The sequence below is a fragment of the Mesoplodon bidens genome, assembly GCF_964165515.1.
Source record: "Mesoplodon bidens genome assembly, chromosome: 19".
Lineage (NCBI taxonomy): Eukaryota > Metazoa > Chordata > Mammalia > Artiodactyla > Ziphiidae > Mesoplodon > Mesoplodon bidens.
In genome coordinates this window covers 14,637,619-14,663,514 of record NC_138179.1, presented here as the reverse complement: position 1 = coordinate 14,663,514, position 25,896 = coordinate 14,637,619, and the positions used below count along the sequence as shown (strand labels likewise).

Below are 25,896 nucleotides of genomic sequence, written 5' to 3'. Positions count from 1 at the left end.
ATATTTATAAGCATGCACATTCCTAGCCCTCGGCACGCTTACAACCTGAAGGCGTACTTTGCTTTTAGAAATAGGAGAGTACACAGAGGCCAGTCGTATAAACAAAGAATATGGGTATGCAGTGGGGGAGGGAGGGAAGAGGCTCTTCAAGTGGGGAGGTCTTGGAGTCACCCGTGACCTTGTTTGCACTCCCTCTTCAGGTGATGCTATGTCTGCCCCCAGTGTTTCCCCATTAGCTACAGGACAGCTATTAAGGGGTGCCTTCACTCTCAGCTCTAGCTTGGGGAAATCATCTGACTAAAGATCACGAGCTCCTGTCCTCACCTTTATGACATATTCTTTGGCTTCGGCCAGCAGCTTGTTCTTGAGCTCTTTGGCCATCTGCACGTACAGGAACTGCTGCAAAGCTCGCTCGATGGCCATGGTGCGCTGCCGATTCCACTCCTGCACCTGGTGGCTGAACTCATCTCGGTAGTAAAATTGTTTGATTTCTTCAAAATACGTCTGGTCATTGCCATAGCTGAGGAGAGACAACACTGTGGTGTCAGGGACAGAGAAAAGGTGATGCCCAAATGCCCTTGAACACTGGGAGTGACTAAGCCAGGGACGGTGGCTTGCTCAGTTCTGAAAGTGTGGTTCACATTCCTGAGGGACCCTTCCTTCCAACAGACTACTGACCAAGCCCTTCCCAAAGAGCCCCCGGCCCAGAGCTTTGCTTACCCTTCCACCCCCTTCATATCTATGCTGATGTCAATGGTGAGCAGCCCTTCATCTTCAGCCAGGCATATCTTGAGGAACTGGTCATCTCTCAGTTCCTTAACAGGCTTGTTCTTTAAGTACTTGAAGGAGTAAGCGTAGTGGGCTTCATCCACATCCTGTACACAAGAGGGAATCATCAGTCAACAGACAGACGGGGCTTGACCCTTGGAAAAAAGACCGACTCTCTGCTCTCAGGCAGACAGCTAAGTGTGAAGGCAAGAAACTCACTTCAATCAAACAGAGCTGGACCCCATGCTAGATCAAAGCCCCTCAATCGGCTTACCTTTCTACCTTTCTTGGTGGGGGTTATGTTGAGCTTGGCTCTCTCCTGGAAAGTTTGCCTCAGCACCTGCCGGACAAGGGGCTCTCGGGCAATCTGCAGGGCTACCATGTAGCGGGCACCTTCCAGCACAGCTTCTGGTGTGGGGAACTGGCTGTAGGGAAACAGGAGGAGCTGCAGGATGAGGACGTCTTTGCCCTCGGGCCCCTCCCCCCGCCAGCCACCTACGGCAGCGCCCACCTGCACACGTAATCCTTGGCCAGCTCCGAGGGCTCCGCGGGGAACTGCTCTGTCTCGTGCCTCTGGTAGCTGTCCCGGAGGTTCTCCCCAAACTGCTCGGGGGTCAGCCCGAACTTCTTGGCCAAGCCATCTAAAGCAAACCAGGAGGGTGGAAGGTGAGCCAGCAGCTGGGCCCAGCAACCTCTTGGCTTTCAGTCTAGAGCAGCAATTCTGGGCATTAGACTGTAAAGGGATCACGAATGAGCAGGAGCAGGATGTCTTACAGTGAACAGTGAAAACGCTGACTTTAAATACCTAACAGGCTGTCACAAAGCAGAAAAAATAGAAATGTTCTGTGTGACGACTGGGGTCAGAACTAAGGTGGAAGTGACCGTTGAGTAAAAGGACTTCCCAAAGATAGGATGAACTCCCTCTCTCTGATCATGTGTTTCCCACTCCTTCAGGAATTATGGGAGAGGCTGGACCATTCTTGTGGCGTGGGTGTGGGTCATGGGAGCAAATGTTAGAAGTGGATTGGTGACTCATTCAGATGTCCTTTAGGTCCTCTTCCTACCTACCAGTGACTACTGGGGAACATATACAGCTCGTTTTTACCTAGCCCAGCGCTCTGGCAGATGGTGTACATATCTCGGCGGGAAGCCTGCTTGAGCTCTGGCCCTCTCTGCTCCTCATCTTCTGCCTCCTCACCATCACCTGGGAAGAAAACATGAGTTAGTCCTCTGGTTTCCGGTTTCCAATCACTCCCAAGGATCTGATACATGTAGAGAAGCCCTGAAGTGTAATCGGCCAAGGGGATCCTTGGAGAGGCCATGGCCACCAAGCCTCTAGATTTTCTCTTCCAACACTCACCTTCCTCATCTCCCTCTTCCCTTACACGCTTTAGCTTCTTGCGGCTGGCCTTGGCGGCATTCTGCATCTTGGGGATGTCACGACCATAATAAAGCAGGAAATGATTGTAGACATCTTTCAGTTCATCCATTGATTGTACATCCTTGAGCCTGGAGGGAAGAGACATAAGACCTCAATTGTCACGGAGGAAGGGTATACCCCAGTTTCGCTACAAGAGGTCCAATTCCCATGAGGCAAGATCCCAACTAGGATGAGTACCCATATTTTCCAATTATTAAAGACATGCAATGGCCCCAGACCATGACTTAACTGCAATCAGGTTTCTTTCTTTTTTTTTTTTTTTTTTTTGCGGTACGCGGGCCTCCCACCGCCACGGCCCCTCCCGCCGCGGAGAACAGGCTCCGGACGCACAGGCCCAGCAGCCATGGCTCACGGGCCCAGCCGCTCCGCGGCATGTGGGATCCTCCCGGACCGGGGCACGAACCCGCGCCCCCCGCATCGGCAGGCGGACCCCCAACCACTGCGCCACCAGGGAAGCCCAATCAAGGTATCTTAAAGGCAGAATACGTCAAACAAGTGGTGGCTGGTGGTTGTTAGAAAAGGCAACAAAAAAGGAGAGGCAGACGAGGCAGCAAGTCTCCAGCTCAGAGTCCTTGAGACAGTCCTTGTCCTTCTTTCCCAGGTTCACGCCGCTGGCCACTAAAATCAGCTGCTCCCCACCCACACCCCTCTCTGATGCCAGGCTCACCAAGCTACTTTCTGGTTGTAGTTTGGTTTCCCATGTAGCTTTCCACACAGGGAACATGTAAATAAGCAAACATGATTATCTGATCCTCTAAACCTTTTATACCAAGATGGATAAGTAACAGGAATTTCCCTGTCAGAAAGATCACTTCTGACGTGTTGATAAGTTGGGATTCTAAGGAACGGGTCCCGCGCTGAGAATTTTGCAAGGTTATGCTGCTCTGGGGTGGGGGTGGAGGGGCGGGGGCCTGCCTTTGGTGTGAGGGCTCCCTGTAATGGAATAAAGCCTGCATATGCTACCTCTCCATGTCGGTGGTGTCCAGAGCCCGGATGCCATCAGCAAGGGGCTTGTCAGGGTCAGCAGAGATTTGCTCGTACTGGTAAGCCTGCATCTTCTCAAACAGCCGTGTTAGGTTCTCCTTACGGATCCTCAGCTGGGTCCACTAGGACAAGACAAAGCAGGAGTAAGGGAAGGTATTCAGCCTTGGACACCCAAGACCATGCTGTTCCTTACCAGGAGACCCTGGGGGAAGCCTGACAGGGTCTGGGCTGCCACCTGATATGTACAGGAGAACTTGGGTCCCAGTAGTGGTGGTACCCAGTCCAGCCCTCAACCCCTTGAGGGGCATGGATCCCTATATTACCTTTTCATCCCACTGCCACACCCTCCACAGGTCATTGATATGCAACTCGGGCTCCACATACTCCTTCCGGTAGAAAGCAATGAAAGGCACCTAGAGGGGCAAGGAGGTGGCAGTCAGCCAGAGAGGAAAGATCTGCAAGGACCCCCTTTGTTAGAGGAATAAACAGCTCCAGGATATTCAACAGCAGGAAGCTTGGCCTCCCTCACAGGCCCACCCAGGACACATGCTCTCTTCCCCCCTCACCCCGCCCCGGGGGAAGATAATGCTGCAAATGGGGTAGCACTGTTCTCTTGATCACTCGAGTCTATGGTCCTCATGCTTCTTGAGTCAAGGGACCACTGCTGCGGACAGAAGGGGGCTCCCCACCTGGCTTAGGGAGCCACCTTTTCCATCACCCCCGGTGAAGTTCTAACCAGTGGGCCACTAGAGCTTGAGGTGCTACCTCAAAGTGCTGATTTCGCATGAAGCCTAGGGCCTCTTTAATCTTCTGAATCGTGCTGGGCCCTTTTCGACTGAAGCTGCTGGTTGGCTGCCCTCGGTCTAGGTAATCACAGCTTTCCTACAGTCAGAAGAAAGAAAGAAACAGCAATGACACCATTACTTGCTCTGTCTTACCACCCACAAAACGGCTTCTTGTCACGGGATGACCTTCTCAGATTAAATCTAGAAAAATCTCCCTCACATACCCGCACACACATGCTATTCTATACTAGGCCCACAGATGTTTGGGGCAGGGGAGAAGCAGCTCCTCATCCTAATGAAGTAGCTTCTGGTTCATGTCAAAATATAGCATCTTTTTTTGGGTACCTGCAGAGAAATGGTTGGTGTGGCAAAGGCATTCCTGTAGATCCAGTCAGCCTCTTCTTCCAGTTCATCATCCTCAGCCCCCTTGACGGAGATGGAACGGAGCTGCAGGGGATAAGGCATCAGCATGAGACTGACTTTATCTTGTATCTCACGTAGCAAAAACATGCACTACTTCTGGACAAAAACGTGTGCTCCAGAGGCACACGTTTCCAGTACCTGGAAGAGTGTTGTCTGGCAAGAAGTAGGCATGTCATGTATTTGCTCAAGAAAGAGTGTCATTTTAGGAACCATAAGCCACCGGAGAGTCTATGTTGAGCTAGACTTCCTGTACGCCTAGTCAGATGGGGTTCAAAGCTGACTTCCTGTATACCATTTTTTGGTTTTTTTGGCTGCGCTGCCCCAACGAGGGATTGAACCCGCGCCCCCTGCAGTGGAAGCATGGAGTCTTAACCAGTGGACCGCCAGGGGAGTCCCCCTATATACCACTGCTGTTAGATTGTTGCTAGATTGTTTCTCTGCTATAACTCTTGTACCAAGGAGGCTCAGGGCAGTTGATGACCGTTCAGCAGAAGGACAGACACTGGTGCTTCCTTACCTGGAACCTCTCAGGCAGGTCAGTAGCTCGGATTTCATTGTCCTGATCTGTGAGGTGGCTGCTTTCCAGCTCACTGGGCTCATACATCTCGAAGATGCTCTTGCGGCTCACACGTTTCTTGGTGGTCTTCTTGGGGCGCACTCGGATCTCGCCCTCAGCCTCATCATCCTCATACTCATACTCTTCCTCCAGTTCTTCATCATACTCATTGTATTTCTCAAATTCGTCATAGTCAAAGTCCACACCAAAAATCTCCTGGGCTTCTTGCAGGGCCCTGTGGGTGAGAGCAAAAGGCAGTTGGCCCAGATTCCAGTGAGAGGAGACGAATGCAGCCCCTGCAGAGATCCTGTACCTACCCCAAGGGGACTAAAAAGGTTAAAAGAAATGTAAACAAAAAAAGCATAGCCACTGCAGAGGAAAGGCTTAGCTGGGGGATATTTCTAGGGAAACTATTATTTATTGAGATTAAAAAGCCCATCTTTGGCACGTGCCAGTGACAAGGATCAAACAGCAACAGGGCACATGGGTTCATATCACGCTCAGTGGATCCATCTTCTGCTAAGACATTATAGTATTCCCTCAGAGCAAAAGCTTTCTTCTAACAAAATTATATTTAGAAGACTAATAAATAAACAAATGAACAAGGAGCAGCAGGTGGAAGAGAGAGGCTGGATCCTTGCCTGTGTGTGCCTCCACCCTCATCCCATCATGGCCCTTGAATGCGGAGCTTCTAGAAACAGAGCTTCTATCAGAGCGTCTAGAAACAGTCTGACATCACTGCCTGGTAAAGGATATTAGAGGCAGGGAAGCAAAATGGCTGAGAGCTGACTGTTCCATTTTTAGCAGAGGCCTCTGACCTCCTCCTCCCGGCCTGGGTCCACTCAGATGCCCGTATCACCACCTCGCACCCCACTCACGCATCAGTGTATCCAGGGAGCTTTTTCCTCCACTTAGGTTTTTTCAGTGGTTGTCCATCGTCATCCACAATGAAGTCGTCAATGTCTGGATAGGGAAGGGAAAGGTTAGTGCCCAGAGGCAGGGGATGAGCCAGGACTGAATGGCTTTAGTTCCTACTGTAGGAGTGGTCGGTGAGGAGGAGACAGGTTCCTGAAAAGGAACTTCTTTGTGTCAAATGCTGGGGGCCAGTAGCTGGACAATGGTCTCCCGTTCTATTGTTCGGGGTAGGAAATCCTAACACCCCGCCCCAAACTGGCTTCCCTGCCTAATGCCACATACCTGACTCTTCATCATCTTCCTCCTCCTCCTCTGGAGGAGCCGTGGAAACCTCCATGGCCTCCTGCCCTTCTTCCCCTTCCCCATCCTGAAAGATCTCCTCTGCAATGGCTTCTTTTTCATGCTCCTCCTTGCCATATTCCTCTTCGTCATCGTCCTCATCATCTGACATTTTTTTGACACGTCGGTATTTTTGCTAGGGGTGGAAAACCTGCCTCGTCAGGGTCTGAGGGAACTGGCATAAGGATCCCTGCTTTCCCGTCTCACTCCTATTTTCCCACCCTATCTATACTGACAAGGGAGATGGGAAAGAACACATCAAGTACGCCCCAAGGCCCGCTCTTGAAACTTTGACAAGCCTTTAACAGGCACCCAGAACTGGCTCCACAGCACAATGATACTGAGCCACTTTCTCCTCGCTGACATTCCCCAAACTGTTCTGGATGTGCCTCCTCCCCCCAGGGTCACTGAATTTCAAGGGCTTCTTCCTTCACCCCCAAGGACAGAGACAAAAAGGGCACTTACTCCTCTTTTGACTTTGACACCCAAATTCTCCTCAATGAGATCAAAATCATCATCCTCCAAGCGGTCGTCAAAAGATGCTAGAGAAGACAGAGTGGTTGCCCATGGTGATGGGGAGGCCCCTTCTCCACTACGACTTCCACCCCACCCTCACCTGACCTAAGGAGAGGCTACTCACTGCGTTTTCTCTTCTTGTGGCCAACATCATCTTCTGAATCACCAGAGTCACTACCCTCATCCTCCTCCCCTTCATCTTCATCGTCATCGTCATTGATAAAGCCTTTCAGGTTTCCTTGCTCATCCTGATCATCTAGGTTCTCCTCCTCCTCCTCCTCATCTGGAAAACATGCATGTTTGAGGCATGCAGTTTGGGAAATAGGCTGGAGCTGGCGCAGGGCCACCTGCTTAACTGTTATTTCTCACCTGCTCTGAACCTAATGACCTGGATGCCATGTTAACTCTTCTGCCTCATCTAAAGATACAAAAAACATGACCACTGACTTAGAGCAGCTTCTGGAAAGGAATATCTCTTTTCTACATTCACCATCTGTATTTAGGCAAGATGAGCTTCCTAATTACTTTGGCTCGTCAAAATCATTACTAGAGGCTTTACAGCCACCAGTAACCTTTGTTTTCCTCTCAGTTTATAAACTCAGTAGCTATATTCCTTCTTTCATCCATAATGCTTTTCATGAAGCTTGCATTTTCCTTTCTGTCTCTAAAGCCATTTCATGGTTCCACTCTGCTGATGATCCTAATGGTTGGATTTGGACAGAGAACTTGGAAACTGGGTACATAAATATCAACAATGCTAAGTCTCTAAAAGAGCGAAACACTACCTATGTATTTATTTATTGGTTTACTGTCTGTCCCCTCCCACTAATGTAAGCTCTACGATAGCTGGGACTTTATGTTGTATTCCTAGTTCTAGGTACAGTGCCTGGCATACAGCAGACAGATGTTCAGTAAATATTTTCTATGAATGACTGAAAATTCTCAAGCTGGTACCTCATGTGTGATAACTTCTGTGCTCAGCCTGAGCCTCTCATCAGCAAGAATCCAACTATCCAAAGCTTAGCAATACTGGGGAGAAGCTTGAGGCTGGGGCTTCCTCACCGTCATCCTCCTCTTCTACAAATTTCTTGGTGACCCGGGGCACCACCTCGCCTTCATCATTGTACTCTTCCTCTGACTCCTCGGCCTCGCTTTCCACAAAATCAGACATTGCTGCAGCTTCTCACGGCCTGCCTGAAGACGACTAGGGAAGGAAAGGAGTTGGGGATAAAAAATGAGACAGAGAACCTTTAAACATTTCCACAAAAAGCATTCAGCTAGGTGCCACTGATCTGCCCAGTCATTTCTACCTGGGAGGAGAGAGTAAGAATCAGATGGTTCCATCTCTTTCATTATCCATTCCTCTCACAACTGCCCCTCTCATGTGTACCTTATAAAAAGCAATTATACTGGACTGCTCTGTATATACCACCTTGCTCGTCCAAAGAGTTTTATCACACTTACCATCTGGGGACAGGAATAGGCAGACGAAGAAATTAGTGTAGGAATAATTATATAGGTAGGGATATGGTGTAGTGAGATTATATGACTCACTCATAAGTTTGGGAAACAATAATTAAATGCCAACTTAATGACAGGAACTTTCATATACACTATCAAAAGGAAAATCCTTTTTGACAGATTAAACAACGTTTCATGAAGTTGAGCCCCCTTGTGTGAGTAGTGGTTGGGAGCATTTGGGTAGAGAAGGGGCCTCTTCAGAAACATCAGAACCACAACTCTATTGTGACCATTTACCTCCCCAGCAAAACAAAAACCAAAAAACCAAAAATACAAGAAACACTTTGAAAGAGACTTCCATGGCCTACAAATTAAATGCAACATAGTTAAATACAAAAACTGCTGGGCCTAAGAGTAGAGATAAAATCCTGGCCCCACCATCTACTAGGTATATAAACTTAAGCATATTATTGAACGTGCCTGAATATCAATTTCTTCATCTGGAAAATGGCAACAGCACTACCTACCTCGCAGGGTAGTTAAGAATATCACACGGCATGAGGGAAGGGATGTGGGAACAGATGTATATGTATGACTGATTCACTTTGTTATAAAGCAGAAACTAATTTAAAAAATAAATAAATAAATAAATAAATTAAAAAAAAAAAAAAAAAAGAATATCACATGACATAGGAGAAAGAACCTGGTCTACTATTTCAAAAAATGCTAACTGAGTTTAAATTTGAATCCTGGGCATCATTTTCCTCAGCATTCTGTAACTTTGTACCAACCAATCCCAACTTTGTCTTCTACTTTCCCGCTGTCAGATGCATCCAAAGTCTGGAAATGGCAGTGGAGAACCACAGAACCGTGACATGGAGTTTCCTGGGCTTTAAAACACAGCACTGGGACTTCCCTGGTGGCACAGTGGTTAAGAATCTGCCTGCCAATGCAGGGGACACAGGTTCGAGCCCTGGTCCGGGAAAATCCCACATGCCGCGGACCAACTAAGCCCGTGCGCCACAGCTACCGAGCCTGCGCTCTAGAGCCCGCGAGCCACAACTACTGAGCCCATGTGCCACAACTACTGAAGCCCGCACGCCTAGAGCCCGTGCTCCACAACAAGAGAAGCCACTGCAATGAGAAGCCCGTGCACCGCAACGAAAAGTAGCCCCCGCTCGCCGCAACTAGAGAAAGCCCGCACGCAGCAACAAAGACCCCACGCAGCCAAAAATATAAAAAACAAAACAAAACAAAAAAAACAGAGCTCTGATCACACAAATCATAGCATCAAGATTCCATTCTGGAATCCTGAAGCTGGCTGCTGATCAACTCAGCACCACTCCTCACCCTGTCCTGAATTACGGTCCACTGCATATGTCCATTTTCTCCACTTAGACTATAAGCTTCTGGAAGTCAAAGACAATATCCAATTGAAGGGCTAATAAAAACCATGAAAACATAAACGGCAATGTAAGAGGCATTACATGGTACTTTATTCTGTACTAGATAAGCTGTTTCCCACTAGGTGCTCTATACAAAATAGAAACTGCTAAGTATCTGTTAAATAGATTACTTATTGTTTCCTGTCTTCCCAGTTAAAGAAGGCAGTGGAACTGGAGAGAGGAGGGTGGCTAATGGCTACCTCAAGTGGTCTAAGCTCTAGAAGGAGGCTTAAGTTCTGTGGCTCTAATTCTCCTGAAAATTACCCTTACTGATACCAACTGATACCATAACCAGTTAAGATTAACTGAGCTCAAGGAAATAAAACTGAAGGTACTAAGTTCTGGTGGAAAGGGAGGGTCAATGATATGGTCTTATGTTCAATTTTAGGCTGAGGTTTCAGATGTCATTCTTTTCAAACTGTACTGAATGCCTACCAAGTACAAACACTCTGCTAGGAGCTGGGGATTTGAAGAGAAACAGGACTGTATGTTCTCAAGGAGCTGATGTCTAGTAGAGGGCCAAATAAGGACCTTAAAATAATTTTATGTATTTTGACATATATGTAGAGCAGGCACAGGAAGAGAATTGGAAAATGAACAAACCCACAAAACCCAACCAAAACTAATATAGGCCTTTCCTGGGTACTTTATGCAATTAAAAAAAATGTGCCCTGGGCTTCCCTGGTGGCGCAGTGGTTGAGAGTCCGCCTGCCGATGCACGGGACACGGGTTCGTGCCCTGGTCCGGGAAGATCCCACATCCTGCAGAGCGGCTAGGCCCATGAGCCGTGGCCGCTGGGCCTGCGCGTCCGGAGCCTGTGCTCCGCAACGGGAGAGGCCACAACAGTGAGAGGCCCGCGTATCGCAAAAAAAAAAAAAAAGTGCCCTGAGGAATATTTTTTGCACACCTACCAAGTTCCAGACACTTAATAAATAACCTATTAACCCCTACATTGTCCTAGGAGTTACAGCACACTTCTCTCTCCATTCAGCAAAGGAGGAAATAGACTCAGAGATGAAGTCACTTGTTCAAGGCGACATAACTGTCAACTGCAAGAGGTGAGATCTGAGTTAAGGTCTGTCTGACTCCACTGAAACAGCTGTTTGTATCACATCGGTAGTTCTCAAAGTGTGGTCCAGGGATCACCCCCTCCTTTCTCTCATGAGTGTACAGTGGAGTTTTCCAGAGGTTATACGACATGTAGTATCACGACAGACTGAATGCAGAAGCAGGTAGGAAAATCCAGCATTCCTCTATTAAGGCAGACATTAAAAAGATTTGCCGAAAACAAAACAAAACAAAAAAACCCAAACCCAAAACCAAAACAATCCCCCCTCCAAAAATCCAAACCCCCAAAACAAACCAAAAAACCCCCCAAAACCAAAAAAAAAACCCAAACAACATCACTCTTCTTACTATGTTTTTTGTTTTGAAGATTATACTTGTTTTTCATAAAACATGTTATTTATGCTAAAATGTAGTGGGCTTACTTTTTTTCTCAGCTTTACTCATGTACAATTGACCCTTGAACAACATGGGTTTGAACTGCGTGGGTCCACTTATATGCGGATTTTTTACCCAGTAAATATAGTAGTATCTGTATTTTCATTTTACAGATCTTTAAATTCAATGTGGGAAACCGTTTGTGTTTGATTAGAGATCACAATATGTGGAATCAAAAGAATCAGGGTTTGGGCTTCCCTGGTGGTGCAGTGATTGAGAGTCTGCCTGCCGATGGACACAGGTTCGTGCCCCGGTCCGGGAAGATCCCACATGCCACGGAGCGGCTGGGCCCGTGAGCCATGGCTGCTGAGCCTGCCCGTCCGGAGCCTGTGCTCCGCAACGGGAGAGACCACAACAGCGAGAGGCCCTCATACCGCAAAAAAAAAAAAAAAAAAAAAAAAAAAAGAATCAGGGTTTAAGTTTTGATTCTATCCAAATTGTTTCAGCTTCCTGCCCTTGGGTGAGTCATTCATCAATTCCTTTGTTTTTGAGGCAGAGATAGCTGTATGCGGATTGTGAGGGGAAGAGAGGTGGGTCAGCACATCAACCCTGTGTTATCCAAGGGTCAATGTAATTGGCATATAACATTGTGTAAGGTTAAGGTCTATAATGTGTTGATTTGATATACTTGTATATTGCAAACGGGCTTATTATTATGCTAAAATGAATTAACATTCATCTATTTATTTAGTCATTATTAATTTACTTTAGAAATTAATTTTAATTTCTAATCTGAATAACATCTATATGTATAAATCTCAAACATCAATAGATGTAACTCACATTAACAAAATGTCTTTGGAATCTTAAATTATCTTTAAGAGTATAAAGGGGTCCTGAGATCAAAAAGTTTGAGAGCCACTATACTACACCATTGTATAGGTCCCATAGGGTGGTGATACAGGAAGCCTTGGGTTAGACTGATGCCCTTTCCCCCGCAAGATCTGTATCCTTAAGGTCATTCAGCCTGAGTACAGCCAAAAATGAATATCTAAAACTTCTGCCGATTAAATGTAGTGCTCTAATTTTAATACTGCTCTCTTTCAGCCCTGAACTAAGTCATTAAAGATAGATTTGGGTACAGCAGCCCCCACAGATAGCTTACTTTAATTAGGCTATCAGACCCACAAATTCAGTCTTGTAAGGCCTCAACATCTTCACACTAAGTGCCAGCTCCTCCAGACCAGATGCCCTACAGCCTACTTAGCAGAGAGAAACAGACAGCCTGCCTGATGAAAGCACAGCTTTATTCTGTTCTGCGGGCAGCTGGTGCTCTGTGCTGCATGCAGCTTTCCTCCCATTCCCTAGGTTCGCAATGAAGTACATGCTGTGCTATAGCTGGGGAATGCCTCCGATCTAACTCACTGCCAAGACTTCTAGTTAAAATACCTTGTGCCAGAAGCAATCCTGATTTGCTGCAACTTGAGGGAGCTAGATGTGCAGAGGGTGCTGCAGCAGCACTGCAGGCTGAGGTTGGCAAGCAGCAACTATTCCAGAACAAAAACAGTATTTATTAGTATGTGATTATCATTAATATATGATATCTGAGTCTGATGTCATTTGGATTTTGTATTTAGGACTTATGCTCGTGAATTTTCCCCATATTCAGATTCTAAGTTAAATTTGCTACTGAAATAGATCCAGAAGGGGAGTGGGGTGGTGAAAGCAGAAGGTTTCTCCAGGCGGAAGCACAGCTGCAGTACAAGATGTGGCTCAAAGGGACAGGCTGGCGGTTACCATGACATTCTCTGGAAGAGGAATGGAGCTGGGATCAGATTGCCACAGGGGAGGCCCTCCACAGTCCCTCCCTTTGAACAAGGTGATGTAGGAGGCAATTAAAAGGAGACCAGAGCAAAAAGGGATGTCTGTTAATTCCCTCCACTGGCAGCTTCAATTAACGTTTACAGTTTTGTTTTTTTTAGGGTAAAGCTCTGTGCTGGGACTTGGGTATATAAAAATAAGTAAAACATGCTTTTGACCCTAGTGTTCATATTCATCTCACAAAAAACTTGTAAATAAAGTTATGACAGGGGCTTCCCTGGTGGTGCAGTGGTTAAGAATCTGCCTGCCAATGCAGGGGACACAGGTTCGAGCCCTGGTCCGGGAAGATCCCACATGCCACGGAGCAACTAAGCCCGTGCGCCACAGCTACTGAGCCTGTGCTCTAGAGCCTGCGGGCCACAACTACTGAGCCCGTGTGCCACAACTACTGAAGCCTGAGCGCCTAGAGCTGGTGCTCCGCAACAAGACAAGCCACTGCAATGAGAAGCCCGCGCACCGCAACGAAGAGCGGCCCCCGCTCGCCGCAACTAGAGAAAGCCTGCGTGCAGCAACACAGCCATAAATAAATAAATAAATAAAGTTACGACAGAGCACAATAAATGTTTTACGGTAGTTATACATGAGAACTATGAAAGCAATATTAAGACAGAGGTCAGAGAATGCCTCAGAAAAGGTGATGCCTGAGTTGAGAGGAGTTAAGAAGATAGTCTGGAAAAAGGCAACACGAGCAAAGGCTTAGAGGTCTAACAGGGCCTAGTGATCTGGAGAACAGCCCTAGAAGTCTGGTGTGGAGTTTAAACTATAAGACATTCTGCATTTGATGAGCAAGAGCCTAGGACTACTCCAAAGGTGTTCACAAATGACTACCTAACTTGGAATACAAAAACCTAAGAGTTTAATAAACAAAAGTATTCAGAGTCCACTCAAGACAAGTTCTTTTAAGTTTGGGATTCAGAACTCTGTTATGAAAAATCCTAATCACATCAAGTCAAGATGTTAGAATACAGAAAATGTTAGTTCTACCTATAACCATTTTAACATGCACACCGTATTTATATGAAATAACAGTCTTAGAAGCTTTTCAAGAATCTTTTCAATGCCTGGGCATAAAAAGCACTATTGTTAATGGTTAACATAATAAGTAATTTAAAAATATTAGTTTTTTCTTTTCTTTCCATGTTTCCTTGGGGGACAAGGAAAGGGCAAACGAGGAGCAGGAACAACTAAAATATGTAACCAGATTCAGTATCCCTGCAACACACACTGGGGGAGCAGACAGTTCCTGCTCTAGCACAGAGGGGCTGATCTGCCATTGTAGTACAAAAGCAGACATAGACAGTATGTAAATGAATGGGAGTGGCCTAATTTCTTAGTTTAGTAACCCCTGATCTAGAAGTAGAGAAGGTCTTTAAAGAATTGATGGCATGGGCTTCCCTGGTGCAGTGGTTAAGAATCCACCTGCTAATGCTGGGGACACGGGTTCAAGCCCTGGTCCAGGAAGATCCCACATACCATGGAGCAATTAAGCTCATGCGCCACAACTACTGAGCCTGCGCTCTAGAGCCCCCGAGCCACAGCTACTGAGCCCGTGCGCGCCTAGAGCCCGTGCACTGCAACAAGAGGAGCCACCACAATGAGAAGCCTACGCTTGCTGCAACTAGAGAAAAGCCTGCGCAGAGCAACAAAGTCCCAACGCAGCCAAAAATAAAATAAATAAAAATTTTAAAAAATTATTAAATAAATGTTAAAAGAAAAAAAAATTGATGGCAAAGGTACCATGGGAGACTGTAATAGAGGATTCTAACCTGGTTTTGAGAAAGTGACTTTAAATAAAGACCTTAAATAGTGAGGCAGAATTAACTAAGTGGAGGAGCTGGCTTCTTTGGAGATGGTTCGAGAAGTGGTGTTGTTGGAGAAAAGTGCTCCCAGCGCAAGGCCCAGAATATGCTGTAGCAGGAACAGTGAGGGTCAGTTTGACTGGAGAGAGGGTTCATGATGAGTTAGAGGTGAGGCCACAAGGATCTTGATAGGACAACTTAAGGATTTTGGATTCTATCTGAAAGGTGGTGGGAAGCCCCTACAGGGTTTTAAACCAAGAATTGACTTAGTAATTTACTTGTTAATTAAATAAATATTTATTTAATGAGTGCCTACTACACGCCAGGCACATACAAGACAAACTCCCTGCCCCTAGGATACCTGTATTCTGTAGTTTGCCAGGAGACAAACCACAAACAAATAAAATAAAGCTTGCTCTAAGTGCTAGGAAGGAAGTAAACACCCTCACCTTTGAGAGGGTTAGTTTAGGCCAAGAGGTCAAGAATGGGCAGGCTGTGGTATCCAGAGCCAGGGGAGGAGGTTCCTGGCTGAAAAGGTGGGCAAGAACTTGGCATATGGTAGGCAATGTCCTATGGCCAGTGTGACCAAAGAATGGTAAAGGCAGCAGAATGAGAGAGGGAGAAGGGGCCTGCTCAAGTCAGGCTGCGAAGGCCACGGAAAGCCGCTGGAATAGGAAATGACATGATCTGACCTGACCTGATCCTGCTAATGTGGAAAAAGGACTGGGAGGGGTTCTGGGTGGAAGCAGAGAAAACTGAAGATACTATTGTGGTAGCTTGGGCAAAAGATGCTGGTGGCTTGGAACAGGGTAGCAGCAGTGGAGATGGAGAATAGAAGAGAGATTTGAAATATATTTTGGAGGTAGAAATGACAGGACTTAATGAAAGACTTGGCGGGGTGGGGGCTGGGGGAGGTGGATAGTAAAAAAGAATCCAAGATGATTTTCAGAGGTCTGGCTTTAGTAAGCATGTGGATGAGAGTACCACTTAGTAATGTAGGGAAGACCAGGTTTGGGATGATGGGAAAAACCAAAATTTTCTTTTTCTTATGTCAGGTTTGGGATGTCTAAGAGACATCCAAATGGAGCTGTTAAATGGGCATTTTGTGTGATTCTTAAACATAGAGGAGAGAAGGCTGGGCTAGAGACTTAAACTCGGGAGTTGCCAACTTTCAGATGGTTATTAAAGCCACAGGACTGGGTCATCTGAAGGAAGCATGCCGAAAACCCAGGATTAAACTCTGAAGGAAATTCAACTGTCAGGTGTGACTGCACCACTTCCTGATGTGATTAATCCCAGGATGAGATTTAAACTTCTTCGGGGGTAGCAACACCATGCTAATCTGACCTAGTAGCCACCGAAAGCAACTAAATAAGCTTTCAGATGTTTCAGACTTGTACTGGCTGGAGGAACACAAGTCATGCAAAAGGGCTCTAAATTCACAGTCATACTTCTGTAATCAATACATAAGACTTAAAAATCAGTAACTTTCATATAAACAGTTAAACTAAAAAAGGTCGAACTAAGCTTTTTTTGTCCCAAGAAATCAATTACACTCTCCATGTTCATTCATAACAGCAGTGTAACTTAATACTCCCTTGCTACTTCTGATATTACAGTGAAGTATTTTAAGAGAGCTGAGGCCTCCTCTAACAGAAAAATAAGTATCAGTACTTGTAACAAACACGGGAAATGAACCGCTCCAGCTGGTTCAAGGGAGTCCCTGGAGAGAAAGGCAGAAACTGGAAGAAAATAAAGTTTTTGTCTTAATAGCCCATTCTGATGTGCCTGGTAAGCGTTTGATGAATGTAGCCATCTACAAAAAGTTCCAATTATATTATTAAACAATATGGAAAAAGACGGAATTTGGCATCGCCCTCTAGCCTGATGGCCGAGTTGCTGGAACTCCGTAGGTTTCACATCCCCAGGACAACAATTCGATCACCTGATTCTGACTCGGAAGCCCCAGGTCCCTTCCATTCCAAACCCTATCGCGCGGCCCAGTTTTCAGAAGCTGCGAGAGAAGAACGGCATCCCAGGAAGCCTGCTGACACAACAGGCCACCCAATTCATGGGTTCTGGGTGGCAGAGGGTTGGGAAAAGCCTTGAGACTCTGAGCAACTACCCCGCTTTCTTCCTCCTTCTCTCTCATAGAGCAGGGCAGGCCGGAGGCCCCCTTCTTCCCGCATACCGCTCCCCAGTGCCTCGTCCCTTACGGGACCAGGCCCTAGGAGCCTGGCTCCCCACCTGACCCATTCGAGGAACACGCTTTCCAGTCCAAACTTTACCTGCCTGAGGCCCGCCGCTTCTCCGGTGCGCTAAGCCCCCACCGAGGAAAATGGAGTCCTCGAACCGAGACTGGGAAAGGATAGTACGGACCCACCGCACGGTCCCTCCGCCGCCACCGCCGCCGCCGCCGCTGCTGCGTCAACGTACTACGTCACTTCCGGCCCCCTGTCACTGGGAGTGGGCGGACCAGTTCTTGCTCTCTTCTCCCAACCGGGTCTCCGGGCTTCGCCGGGGGCGGGGGCGGGGGTGGGGTGGGGAGGGAGGCATGGGGGTAGCTGGGCTGGGCTGGCCGAAGCAGTTCAAGAAGGCAACTGTCATAGGGCCCCCGTAACAGAATAAGCTGAATGAGGAGGTCGGAAGCAACCAGACCTAGCCTGTTCCTCAGGCCGCTCTAGCCAAAGGAACCATAAAGACCAGACTAGAGCTCCTTTTCGTCCTCTTTGTGGTTCCACCCGCGGCTTCCGGTTCCGGGGAGGGGCCGAGTTTTCTTCGAAGATTAGGGTCTCCGCGCTACAGACAGGATGGCTGTGGTGTCGCTGCTGTTGTTCGGGGGTTTGTGGAGTGCTGTGGGATCGTCCAATCTGGCTGTCGTTACATGCGGTTCTGTGGTGAAGCTGCTCAATACGCGCCACAACGTGCGACTGCACTCACACGACGTGCGCTACGGGTCAGGTACGGCGACCCGGGTTCGGGTGGGCTGGGAAGGCCTGGTAGGCTCAGGAGGGGGCGGGGCCTAGAGAAACTCTTAGGGGTGTGGTCTGGGAAGGTTAGGGGAGCGCGGGGGAGGTTCCTGAGGTCTGGAGGCGGAGAGTCCGAGAGTTGAGTGGTCCTTAAGCATCTTAATCGTAATCTTAGTTTTTATGTGGTGAGCTTCGTGCCAGGCACATTACATATTTGCTTTTTAAGACTCACAACATTCCTACGACGCATAGACTATTATTATCATTTTACAGGCGAGGAAACAGACTCAAATAAATCGCATACTCAAAGCCTTGGCAGCTTTGAATACTGTTAATGACAGTATGGGGTTCGATCTACATCTGTCCAGGGTTAAAGTCTGCTTTCAGTTACTGCAGGCTGGTACTACTCAGTGCAGGAGAGACAGACATGTAGAAAATTACAGTAAGTGCTGTTATTTCTGAAGTCGTCCAAGACCTCATTCTTTGATTATAATCCTCTGTTCTAGCTCTTTTCCATCTTACACTTGCTCTTCAACTCTTTTCCTTTGGCCTCTTTTCACTCAGACCTTATCCTTTTTGTAAAGGAGAACTGAAGCACTCACTGGAATTGGAGAGGAAACTGTTGAGAGGCCTTTTTAACGTATGAAACTAAAATGCTTAGCTTGTGGGTTCATTTATAATTCAGCAATTATTTGTAGATTCATTCATTCAGTACAGATTTAAGGAATCTACTGTGTGTCTAATATTGTTCTAAATACAGGAAATACAGTAATGAGCCAGTGAGCAAGTGACAAGAAAACGAAAACAGAAAGGAGAGGAAAAAAGTTCAGGTCGTGAGATGTGAGAGACATCTAAGATGACTGCTAGATTTCTGTCTTAGATAACTGATGATGCTATTAGCTAAGAGAGGAAGGAGTTCTCTTAGATGGAGACTGGTCTGTGGTTTATGATACCCAAAACCTGTCTGGCCAGGTAGACTAGGAGAGGAACTGAATTGTCATTGTTGGGACGTCTTAATAATCCTAGCGGTGGGCTTGCCTGGTGGCGCAGTGGTTAAGAATCCACCTGCCAATGCAGGGGACACCGGTTCGAGCCCTGGTCCGGGAAGATCCCACATGCCGCGGAGCAACTAACATGCGCTACAACTGCTGAGCCTGCGCTCTAGAGCCCGTGAGCCACTACTTCTGAGCCCACGTGTCACAACTACTGAAGCCCACACGCCTAGAGCTTGTGCTCCGTAATAAGAGAAGCCACCACAGTGAGAAGCCTGCGCACTGCAACGAAGAGTAGCCCCAGCTCGCCACAACTGGAGAAAGCCCGTGCACAGCAACAAAGACCCAATGCAGCCAAAAAAAAAAAAAAAGTTGAAATTGTAAATTAAAAAAAAAAAAAACTTTTGTAATATGTTGGATATATCACTTACAGGAATTGGAGAGCTGTAATGGCTTGTTGGATTAAAGTTGACAGCAAAAACCGGTCTCATTTTATTTTATTTTTAATTAATTAATTTATTTTTGGCTGCATTGGGTCTTCGTTGCTGTGCGCGGGCTTTCTCTAGTTGCGGTGAGTGGGGGCTACTGTTCGTTGCAGTGTGTGGGTTTCTCATTGCGGTGACTTCTCTTGTTGCGGAGCACGAGCTCTAGGTGCGCAGGCTTCAGTAGTTGTGGCACGCAGGCTCAGTAGTTGTGGCTCGCGGACTCTAGAGCGCAGGCTCAGTAGCTGTGGTGCATGGGCTTAGTTGCTCCACGGCATGTGGGATCTTCCCGGACCAGGGCTCAAACCCGTGTCCCCTGCATTGACAAGCGGATTGGATTCTTAACCACTGTGCTACCAGGGAAGCCCTGATATGGTACACTCTTAAACATAGTTTATCATATAATAACTAATACTATATAAATACATTTAGTGTTTTTTATATATATTTTAATGTCATAGAAGAAAAAAATATGAAGCATGGGGTTTCCTTCCCAGCCCCCCAAACCTATTTTATGACACAGGGCACATTATTAGCCATAGGAAAGAGAGGGGTCAGGTTGAGCTCACCCTCTTTTCTTTTTCTTTTTTTTTTTTTGACTGCAGGTAGTGGGCAGCAGTCAGTGACAGGTGTAACCTCTGTGGATGACAGCAATAGTTACTGGAGGATACGGGGGAAGACAGCCACAGTGTGTGAGAGGGGAACCCCCATCAGATGTGGTCAGCCCATCCGGCTGACACATGTCAACACTGGCCGAAACCTCCATAGTCACCACTTCACCTCACCTCTTTCTGGAAACCAGGTGAGGTGGCATCCTGTGGGTCATTGCTGCTCATTACTCAGTTGAGTTGTTTGATATCTTGGTTCTTAGCCCTTTCTGTTCCAGGTATAGATCTTCTCTTTTGTGCAGACCTGAAGAATTGCCTCTGTCTCATAAGTGTGAAGGAAGTTGTTTCTGGTCAAAATGGAGACTCTACATTTAGATCAAATCAAGAAATGAGGAAAGAGAGAATAGGTATATGTTAGTGTATCATAAGTTATCTTGCTAAATCTTGCAATAAACCCAGTGTTTTCCAAACTTGCGATAAAAATTATTATTTTTTAATGATGCCAACTAACCACTTTAGGAAAATGAATTCGGTATTGTGCCATTTTTTTTAAGCCTTGAACTTCTGAAGGATGTGGATCCCTTAATGACTGCTTCCCTCCCACTCCCCCTCTGTACATATTTTTCCCTATTAACGTCTTAACATTAGTATGGTAAATTTGCTACAGTAAATAAAGCAATACTGATACGTTATCAACTAAAGTCTACAGTTCATTCTGATTTCCGTAGTTCTTACCTACTGTCTTTTTTCTGTTCCAGGATCCCATCCACGTTACATTTAGTTGTCTCCTTAGACTCCTCTTGGCTGTGACAGTTTCTCGGATTCTCCTTGTTTTTGTTGACCTTGATAGTTTATTTATTTATTTATTTATTTTGCCGTACACGGGCCTCTCACTGTTGTGGCCTCTCCCGTTGCGGAGCACAGGCTCCGGACGCTCAGGCTCAGCGGGCGTGGCTCACGGGCCCAGCCGTTCCGTGGCATGTGGGATCTTCCCGGACCGGGGCACGAACCCGTGTCCCCTCTCCCCTGCATCGGCAGGCGGACTCTCAACCACTGCGCCACCAGGGAAGCCTGATAATTTATTTTTTATAAATTTATCTGTTTATTCGTTTTTGGCTGCGTTGGGTCTTCGTTGCTGCACGCATGCTTTCTCTAGTTGCGGTGAGTGGGGGCTATTCTTCGTTGCGGTGCGCAGGCTGCTCATTGCGGTGGCTTCTCTTGTTGCGGAGCACGGGCTCTAGGTGCATAGGCTTTAGTAGTTGTGGCACGCAGGCTCAGTAGTTGTGGCTCGTGGGCTCTAGAGCGCAGGCTTAGTAATTGTGCACAGCTTAGTTGCTCCGCGGCACGTTGGATCTTCCTGGACCGGGGCTTGAACCCATGTCCCCTGCACTGGCAGGCAGATTCCTAACCAGTGTGCCACCAGGGAAGTCCTGACCTTGATAGTTTTGAGGAGTGCTAGTCAGGTATAGTATAGGGTGCTCCTCTGTTGGAATTTGTCTGATCTTTTTCTTATGATTAGACTGGATTTATAAAGGTTTTGGGGAGGAAGACCACAGAGGTAAAGTGCCATTTTCATCCCATCTATCTAGGGTACATAGTATCTTACGATTGTTGATATTGATTACCTGGCTGAAGTAGTGTTTTTCAGGTTTCTCTTGTAAAGTTATTCTTTTCATTTTTTTCCCTTTGCATACTGTACTCTTTGGAAGGAAGTCACTGTGCACAGCTCACACTTGAGTTGGGAGTTATGCTCCTCTTCCTTTAGGGTAGAATAGTTACATAATTTATTTGGAATTCTTCTGCATGGAAGATTTGTCTTTTCTCTATTTAGTCAGTCATTTATTTTCATTGGTACGGACTCCTGGATATTTATTTTATACTTTGAGTTATAATCCAATACCACTGTCTTCATTATGTTGCTCACATTTTTCCGACTTTGGCTGTTGGGAGCTCTTTCAGTTGTCTCCTGTGTCCATTTGACCTGCTCCCATCATTGTGTATGTGTGTGGCTATGTTTTAACACTTCCTTACTTTCTGGCAGTAAAAGATATTCCAGGCTCATCTTGTATATTTCTTGCCCCAGTCCTAGAATCAGCTATTTCCCTATGGAGTCCTGCTTCCTTTTATTGGAAAAGGGTATTCTTAAACCAAGATCTAGGCCTTTCATGAGCTTGTTGCTAGGGGGTTTTGTTTCTTTTAGGCCCTCTCACCTGACAGGGCAAAGAAATATGTGTATGTACGTGTATATACTCATATTTATTGTAAGTGTTCACATATATAACCATCTATATCTATATTAAGTTAAACATGAGTTCTTACTGATGCCTCCAATTCTAATCCATTGCCACATAGACCATTTTAGCCTCCTCCCTTTGCTTCTTTGTAAATTCCCACTCTAACAGTGAGACACCCGGCTGCTAGCACTGTCATCCATTTACTTACTTGTTCAGTTCCACTATACAAGTATAGTAGTAGAATTGTTAATTATGTGCAGTTTCTTTTGCCTTTAGTCTTACAGACTTTATTTCCAAATGACTGATTTTTATCATCTAAAATTTTATAGCTCTTAGTATATATTTAAATCATATGTGTCTGGTAGTGGTCATTTTGTAATGTATAGAAATATTGAGTCACTGTGTTGTGCACCTGGAATTAACATAGTGTTGTAGGTCAATTGTACTTCGATTAAAAAAAATTATGTATGTCTGAAATAATCACTTTTAAAATTGTGATGGAAACTTTGAATTTTTGGCCTTATGGAGAATGGGATTAGAATCCGAGGGGAAGATAGAATCTGCTATACTCTGCTCAATTAATATTTATTATTTTATTTAATTCTTATTCTCACAATTATTTTGTAAGGTATTATTGTCATCATTTCATAGAGGAGAAAATGAAAGCCCAAAGGAGTTACACAGGAAGGGACAAAGCTGACATTCAAGGTTTGCCTGTTTCCAGAGCCCATCCCCTTTCCAACTTGTGTTTCTCACCACGTCACTTAATGTCTAGTTAAGGGAATGAGGCAGGAATATTTAAAGTCAAATAACAAGAGGTAAAGTATTTGAAGACTATAATAGAAAATATAAGGCACATAGAGGAATATTTGCAAAGTAAACGTTTGGACCATAATCTTATGGCAAGTGATTTCAGGTCCTTGGTGTCTTTTTATCTTTTTTCCACAGTTTTATTTTATTTTATTTTATTTATTTTTAAACAACACTGGCAAGCCTCTTATTTATCACTTTTGGAGAGTCTTAGTTTTATTCCCATTGCCTCCCTCCCCTTTTCAAGCCTACGTGTCAGCTATACTAATGTCGCTACCTATCTGTGTCTTCCAGGAAGTGAGTGCTTTTGGTGAGGACGGTGAAGGCGATTATCTGGATGACTGGACGGTGCTCTGTAACGGGCCCTACTGGGTGAGGGATGGTGAGGTGCGGTTCAAGCATTCTTCCACTGAGGTTCTGCTGTCTGTCACAGGAGAACAATATGGTCGACCCATCAGTGGGCAAAAAGAGGTGCATGGCATGGCCCAGCCAAGCCAGAACAACTACTGGAAAGCCATGGAAGGCATCTTCATGAAGCCCAGTGAGTTGTTGAAGGCAGAAGGCCACCACACAGAGCTATGAGTCTGGAGGCTGTGAGCCACTGTCACCACACAGTGTTCATAGACATCTGCTGCTCCTTCACCCTTTGGATCCCTGCCACGGGTGACCATGTCACCAGAGATGAAGATGCATGATAGGAAACAGTGGATGTGTTTGGAAGCCTCAGCCCTTCACAGTTGAATTGGTTGTTCTCCCAGACTTGGGTCAGTTATTTCTGAGTACAAGACTTGTTGGTGAAGGAGCAGGTGCTTTTCATTCATATTAATAAAACAGAAACTGAGGGAGGCATCCCTCCTAGCTGGGAAATTTTTATTCCTCAGAATCTTGGCATCATGGATTATTAATGTGTGTGACTTTTCTCCCACTTTCTTTCTCCAGAATGATATAAAAAATTTCACTGTTAGTCACTGTATTGTCGTTTATTAGGCATGCTATTTCATAATCTGATTAATCCTTGAGTCCTCAGAGTCATTGCTAGCACTCTTTTGACATGATGGGAACCTTTGGTGTGGGCCCTTTTGAAAGCCTTACTTGCATCCCACTTGGTCTATCTTTACTTTCACTTCTCCCTCAGCACCTCATCTTTATTAGAGTTTTGACTAATTATGGCTATAGACCCTTAATAAATAGCCAATAAAATGTTTCACTTTGGATATGTTACCTGTACTTGAGGAAAAAGGGTAGGGGTGGAAAGTGGAACCAACATTTATTTACTGCTTGCTAAATACTGGGCACCATACTATAGATCTTACCTCATTTAATCCTCAGAGATATGTTACCGGGTATATACTACGATTTTACCAATGCAGAAGAGAAAAGTTGAGTAACCGCCTGAATTCCTAAAGCTAGTAAATAATTTGAAGACAGGAATCCATATTTTTACTGCAGTACAACTGTGTTTAGTTCTTGGGAGATAACTATACTTTTTGGACAAATGTAGATGTCTTTCTCTGAAAAGGGGATTAGAAAGCTTTTGTCCTCTACTCACCTCACTTCTTCCTTTCCTCTGCTTGGCAGTTCCAGGAAGTTTGCTTTTCTGTCCTTCAAGGGTGGTAGTGGTGAACAGAAGTGTCTGTCATCTGCTGGAATTTCAGTGACCAGCGGGCCTTTTTATTTTTAGAAACTTCTGGATTTTTTCCTTACTTGCCCTAGGGAGTTAATGTTGAACATTTGGGGGTACCAGGTCTGTGCCAGACGTGACCTGTAACATTCAAAGACTTGATCTCTTTTACAAGGGCTTGTCTCAGTAAGCCGAGACCAGGAACCAGTTGAGCTCCATCTCTGCCCTCTTCCCTCTTTTTCCACTTCAGTTGCATTGCTCCTTTGAGAGCTCTCCAGAAAGAAGTAGACAAATGATAAAATCAACATTTCATGCCATTGAGGTGGTTGGGAGTAGGGTGGTTTAACAGTCTGGGGAGAAAGAAAGGAAGTGATAGAAACAGCTGAGTAAGGGGATCAGCTTTCACAACATGATTGAGAGTAGGGAGTTGTGTTGCAAGTACCCCTTCGTGGCTTGGTCAGAGTTTTTACTCAGTTGTTGGGCCTTCTCTGAAGGTTCACAGACAGAACATACCTTGAAGCTGCAGATTACAAGGTGGATGGCGGAACTATAGCACCCGAGAGATAAGTAGAAACTTGAAAAAAACAGTGGTGGAGCCCTTGGGAAGATGTGAAATGACCAATAAGAGGATTGATTAGGTGAGGAAGGAGACCAGTTGGAGGGGTAAAAGCAACTTTGGGTAACCTAGGTGAACGTTGAAATGGTGCTTTATCTGAAGAAGTGAAAAAAGTCTCCAAGAGAAATCCTGAAAGATGTTTATGGAGATGAGGATGTCAGAGCAAAGGGATATGAAGTACTTATTTTGAAATAAGTATGTCAAAGAATCTGAAGCTAAAGAATTTTTTTTTAGCTTGTACTGTATTAACATCACTGTACTAGAGTTGGAAGGAATCTTTGTCCAATGACTTCACAGAGAAGGCAATAGGCAAAATAAAGTTGGCCCTGAATCCTCTATTTCATATAATTGTGTTTGCTTCCTAGATAAGTTGTTGCTGAAGAGCAGGAACAATATTCTTTACTTCTGTAATAACCCCTGGCCCAGTGCCTGGATTGTGCTATTCACAGTAGAAACTGAAAACTGCAATGAAGGGTACAGAATGGTGCAACTCATTCCTTTGTGGTGGGATTTTTGAGGCCTTTTAATTACCGCTTGGTTTCCTCAATGATGTTCAGACAAGACTCGAATAAGACAGGATAACTACTTCGTGTGACCCAAGGGTATAACTTCCGCAGTAGCCTCAGCATGAGCCCTAGGTGGCCAAGCAGACTCTATAACTACTCCGGGAAACTGCTTTGAAAGTGGAACTCTCCGTGGCCCAAACGACGCAGCCAAGTCCACTGCCAGCCAGGCAGCGGGCTCAGGCCCAGGCCACTGGCAAACCCCCAGCTCCCCTTTTCCGGGTCCCGAAGGGTGCGCCCGGGGG

At 45.9% G+C, this 25,896-nt stretch overlaps 2 protein-coding genes across 3 annotated transcripts in view; one reads left to right on the top strand and one right to left on the bottom strand.

The window, feature by feature from the left end:
- Window positions 1-17,176, bottom strand: part of SUPT6H (SPT6 homolog, histone chaperone and transcription elongation factor) — a 32,210-nt gene extending 15,034 nt beyond the window's left edge. The window contains exons 1-18 of one of the 2 annotated variants that reach the window (XM_081218462.1): window positions 17,045-17,176; window positions 12,526-12,623; window positions 7,790-7,931; window positions 6,852-7,010; window positions 6,677-6,753; window positions 6,155-6,347; window positions 5,836-5,920; window positions 4,919-5,192; window positions 4,324-4,425; window positions 3,959-4,075; window positions 3,517-3,606; window positions 3,173-3,315; window positions 2,129-2,277; window positions 1,874-1,972; window positions 1,280-1,409; window positions 1,043-1,193; window positions 721-875; window positions 325-520 (exon numbers count right to left, since the gene is read on the bottom strand). In XM_081218462.1, coding sequence (XP_081074588.1) covers window positions 325-520; window positions 721-875; window positions 1,043-1,193; window positions 1,280-1,409; window positions 1,874-1,972; window positions 2,129-2,277; window positions 3,173-3,315; window positions 3,517-3,606; window positions 3,959-4,075; window positions 4,324-4,425; window positions 4,919-5,192; window positions 5,836-5,920; window positions 6,155-6,347; window positions 6,677-6,753; window positions 6,852-7,010; window positions 7,790-7,898 — 2,229 coding nt within the window. In that variant the 5' untranslated portion in view covers window positions 7,899-7,931; window positions 12,526-12,623; window positions 17,045-17,176. The remainder of the gene's footprint in view (window positions 1-324; window positions 521-720; window positions 876-1,042; window positions 1,194-1,279; window positions 1,410-1,873; window positions 1,973-2,128; window positions 2,278-3,172; window positions 3,316-3,516; window positions 3,607-3,958; window positions 4,076-4,323; window positions 4,426-4,918; window positions 5,193-5,835; window positions 5,921-6,154; window positions 6,348-6,676; window positions 6,754-6,851; window positions 7,011-7,789; window positions 7,932-12,525; window positions 12,624-17,044) is intronic. The other variant, XM_081218461.1, reaches the window with a different exon arrangement.
- A 343-nt stretch (window positions 17,177-17,519) lies between these two features.
- Window positions 17,520-23,819, top strand: SDF2 (stromal cell derived factor 2). The gene is made up of 3 exons (XM_081219628.1): window positions 17,520-17,717; window positions 19,805-20,001; window positions 23,146-23,819. The coding sequence occupies exons 1-3, from the start codon at window positions 17,567-17,569 to the stop codon at window positions 23,431-23,433; spliced, it is 636 nt and encodes a 211-aa protein (XP_081075754.1). The 5' UTR covers window positions 17,520-17,566; the 3' UTR covers window positions 23,434-23,819.
- Window positions 23,820-25,896: the final 2,077 nt, after the last annotated feature.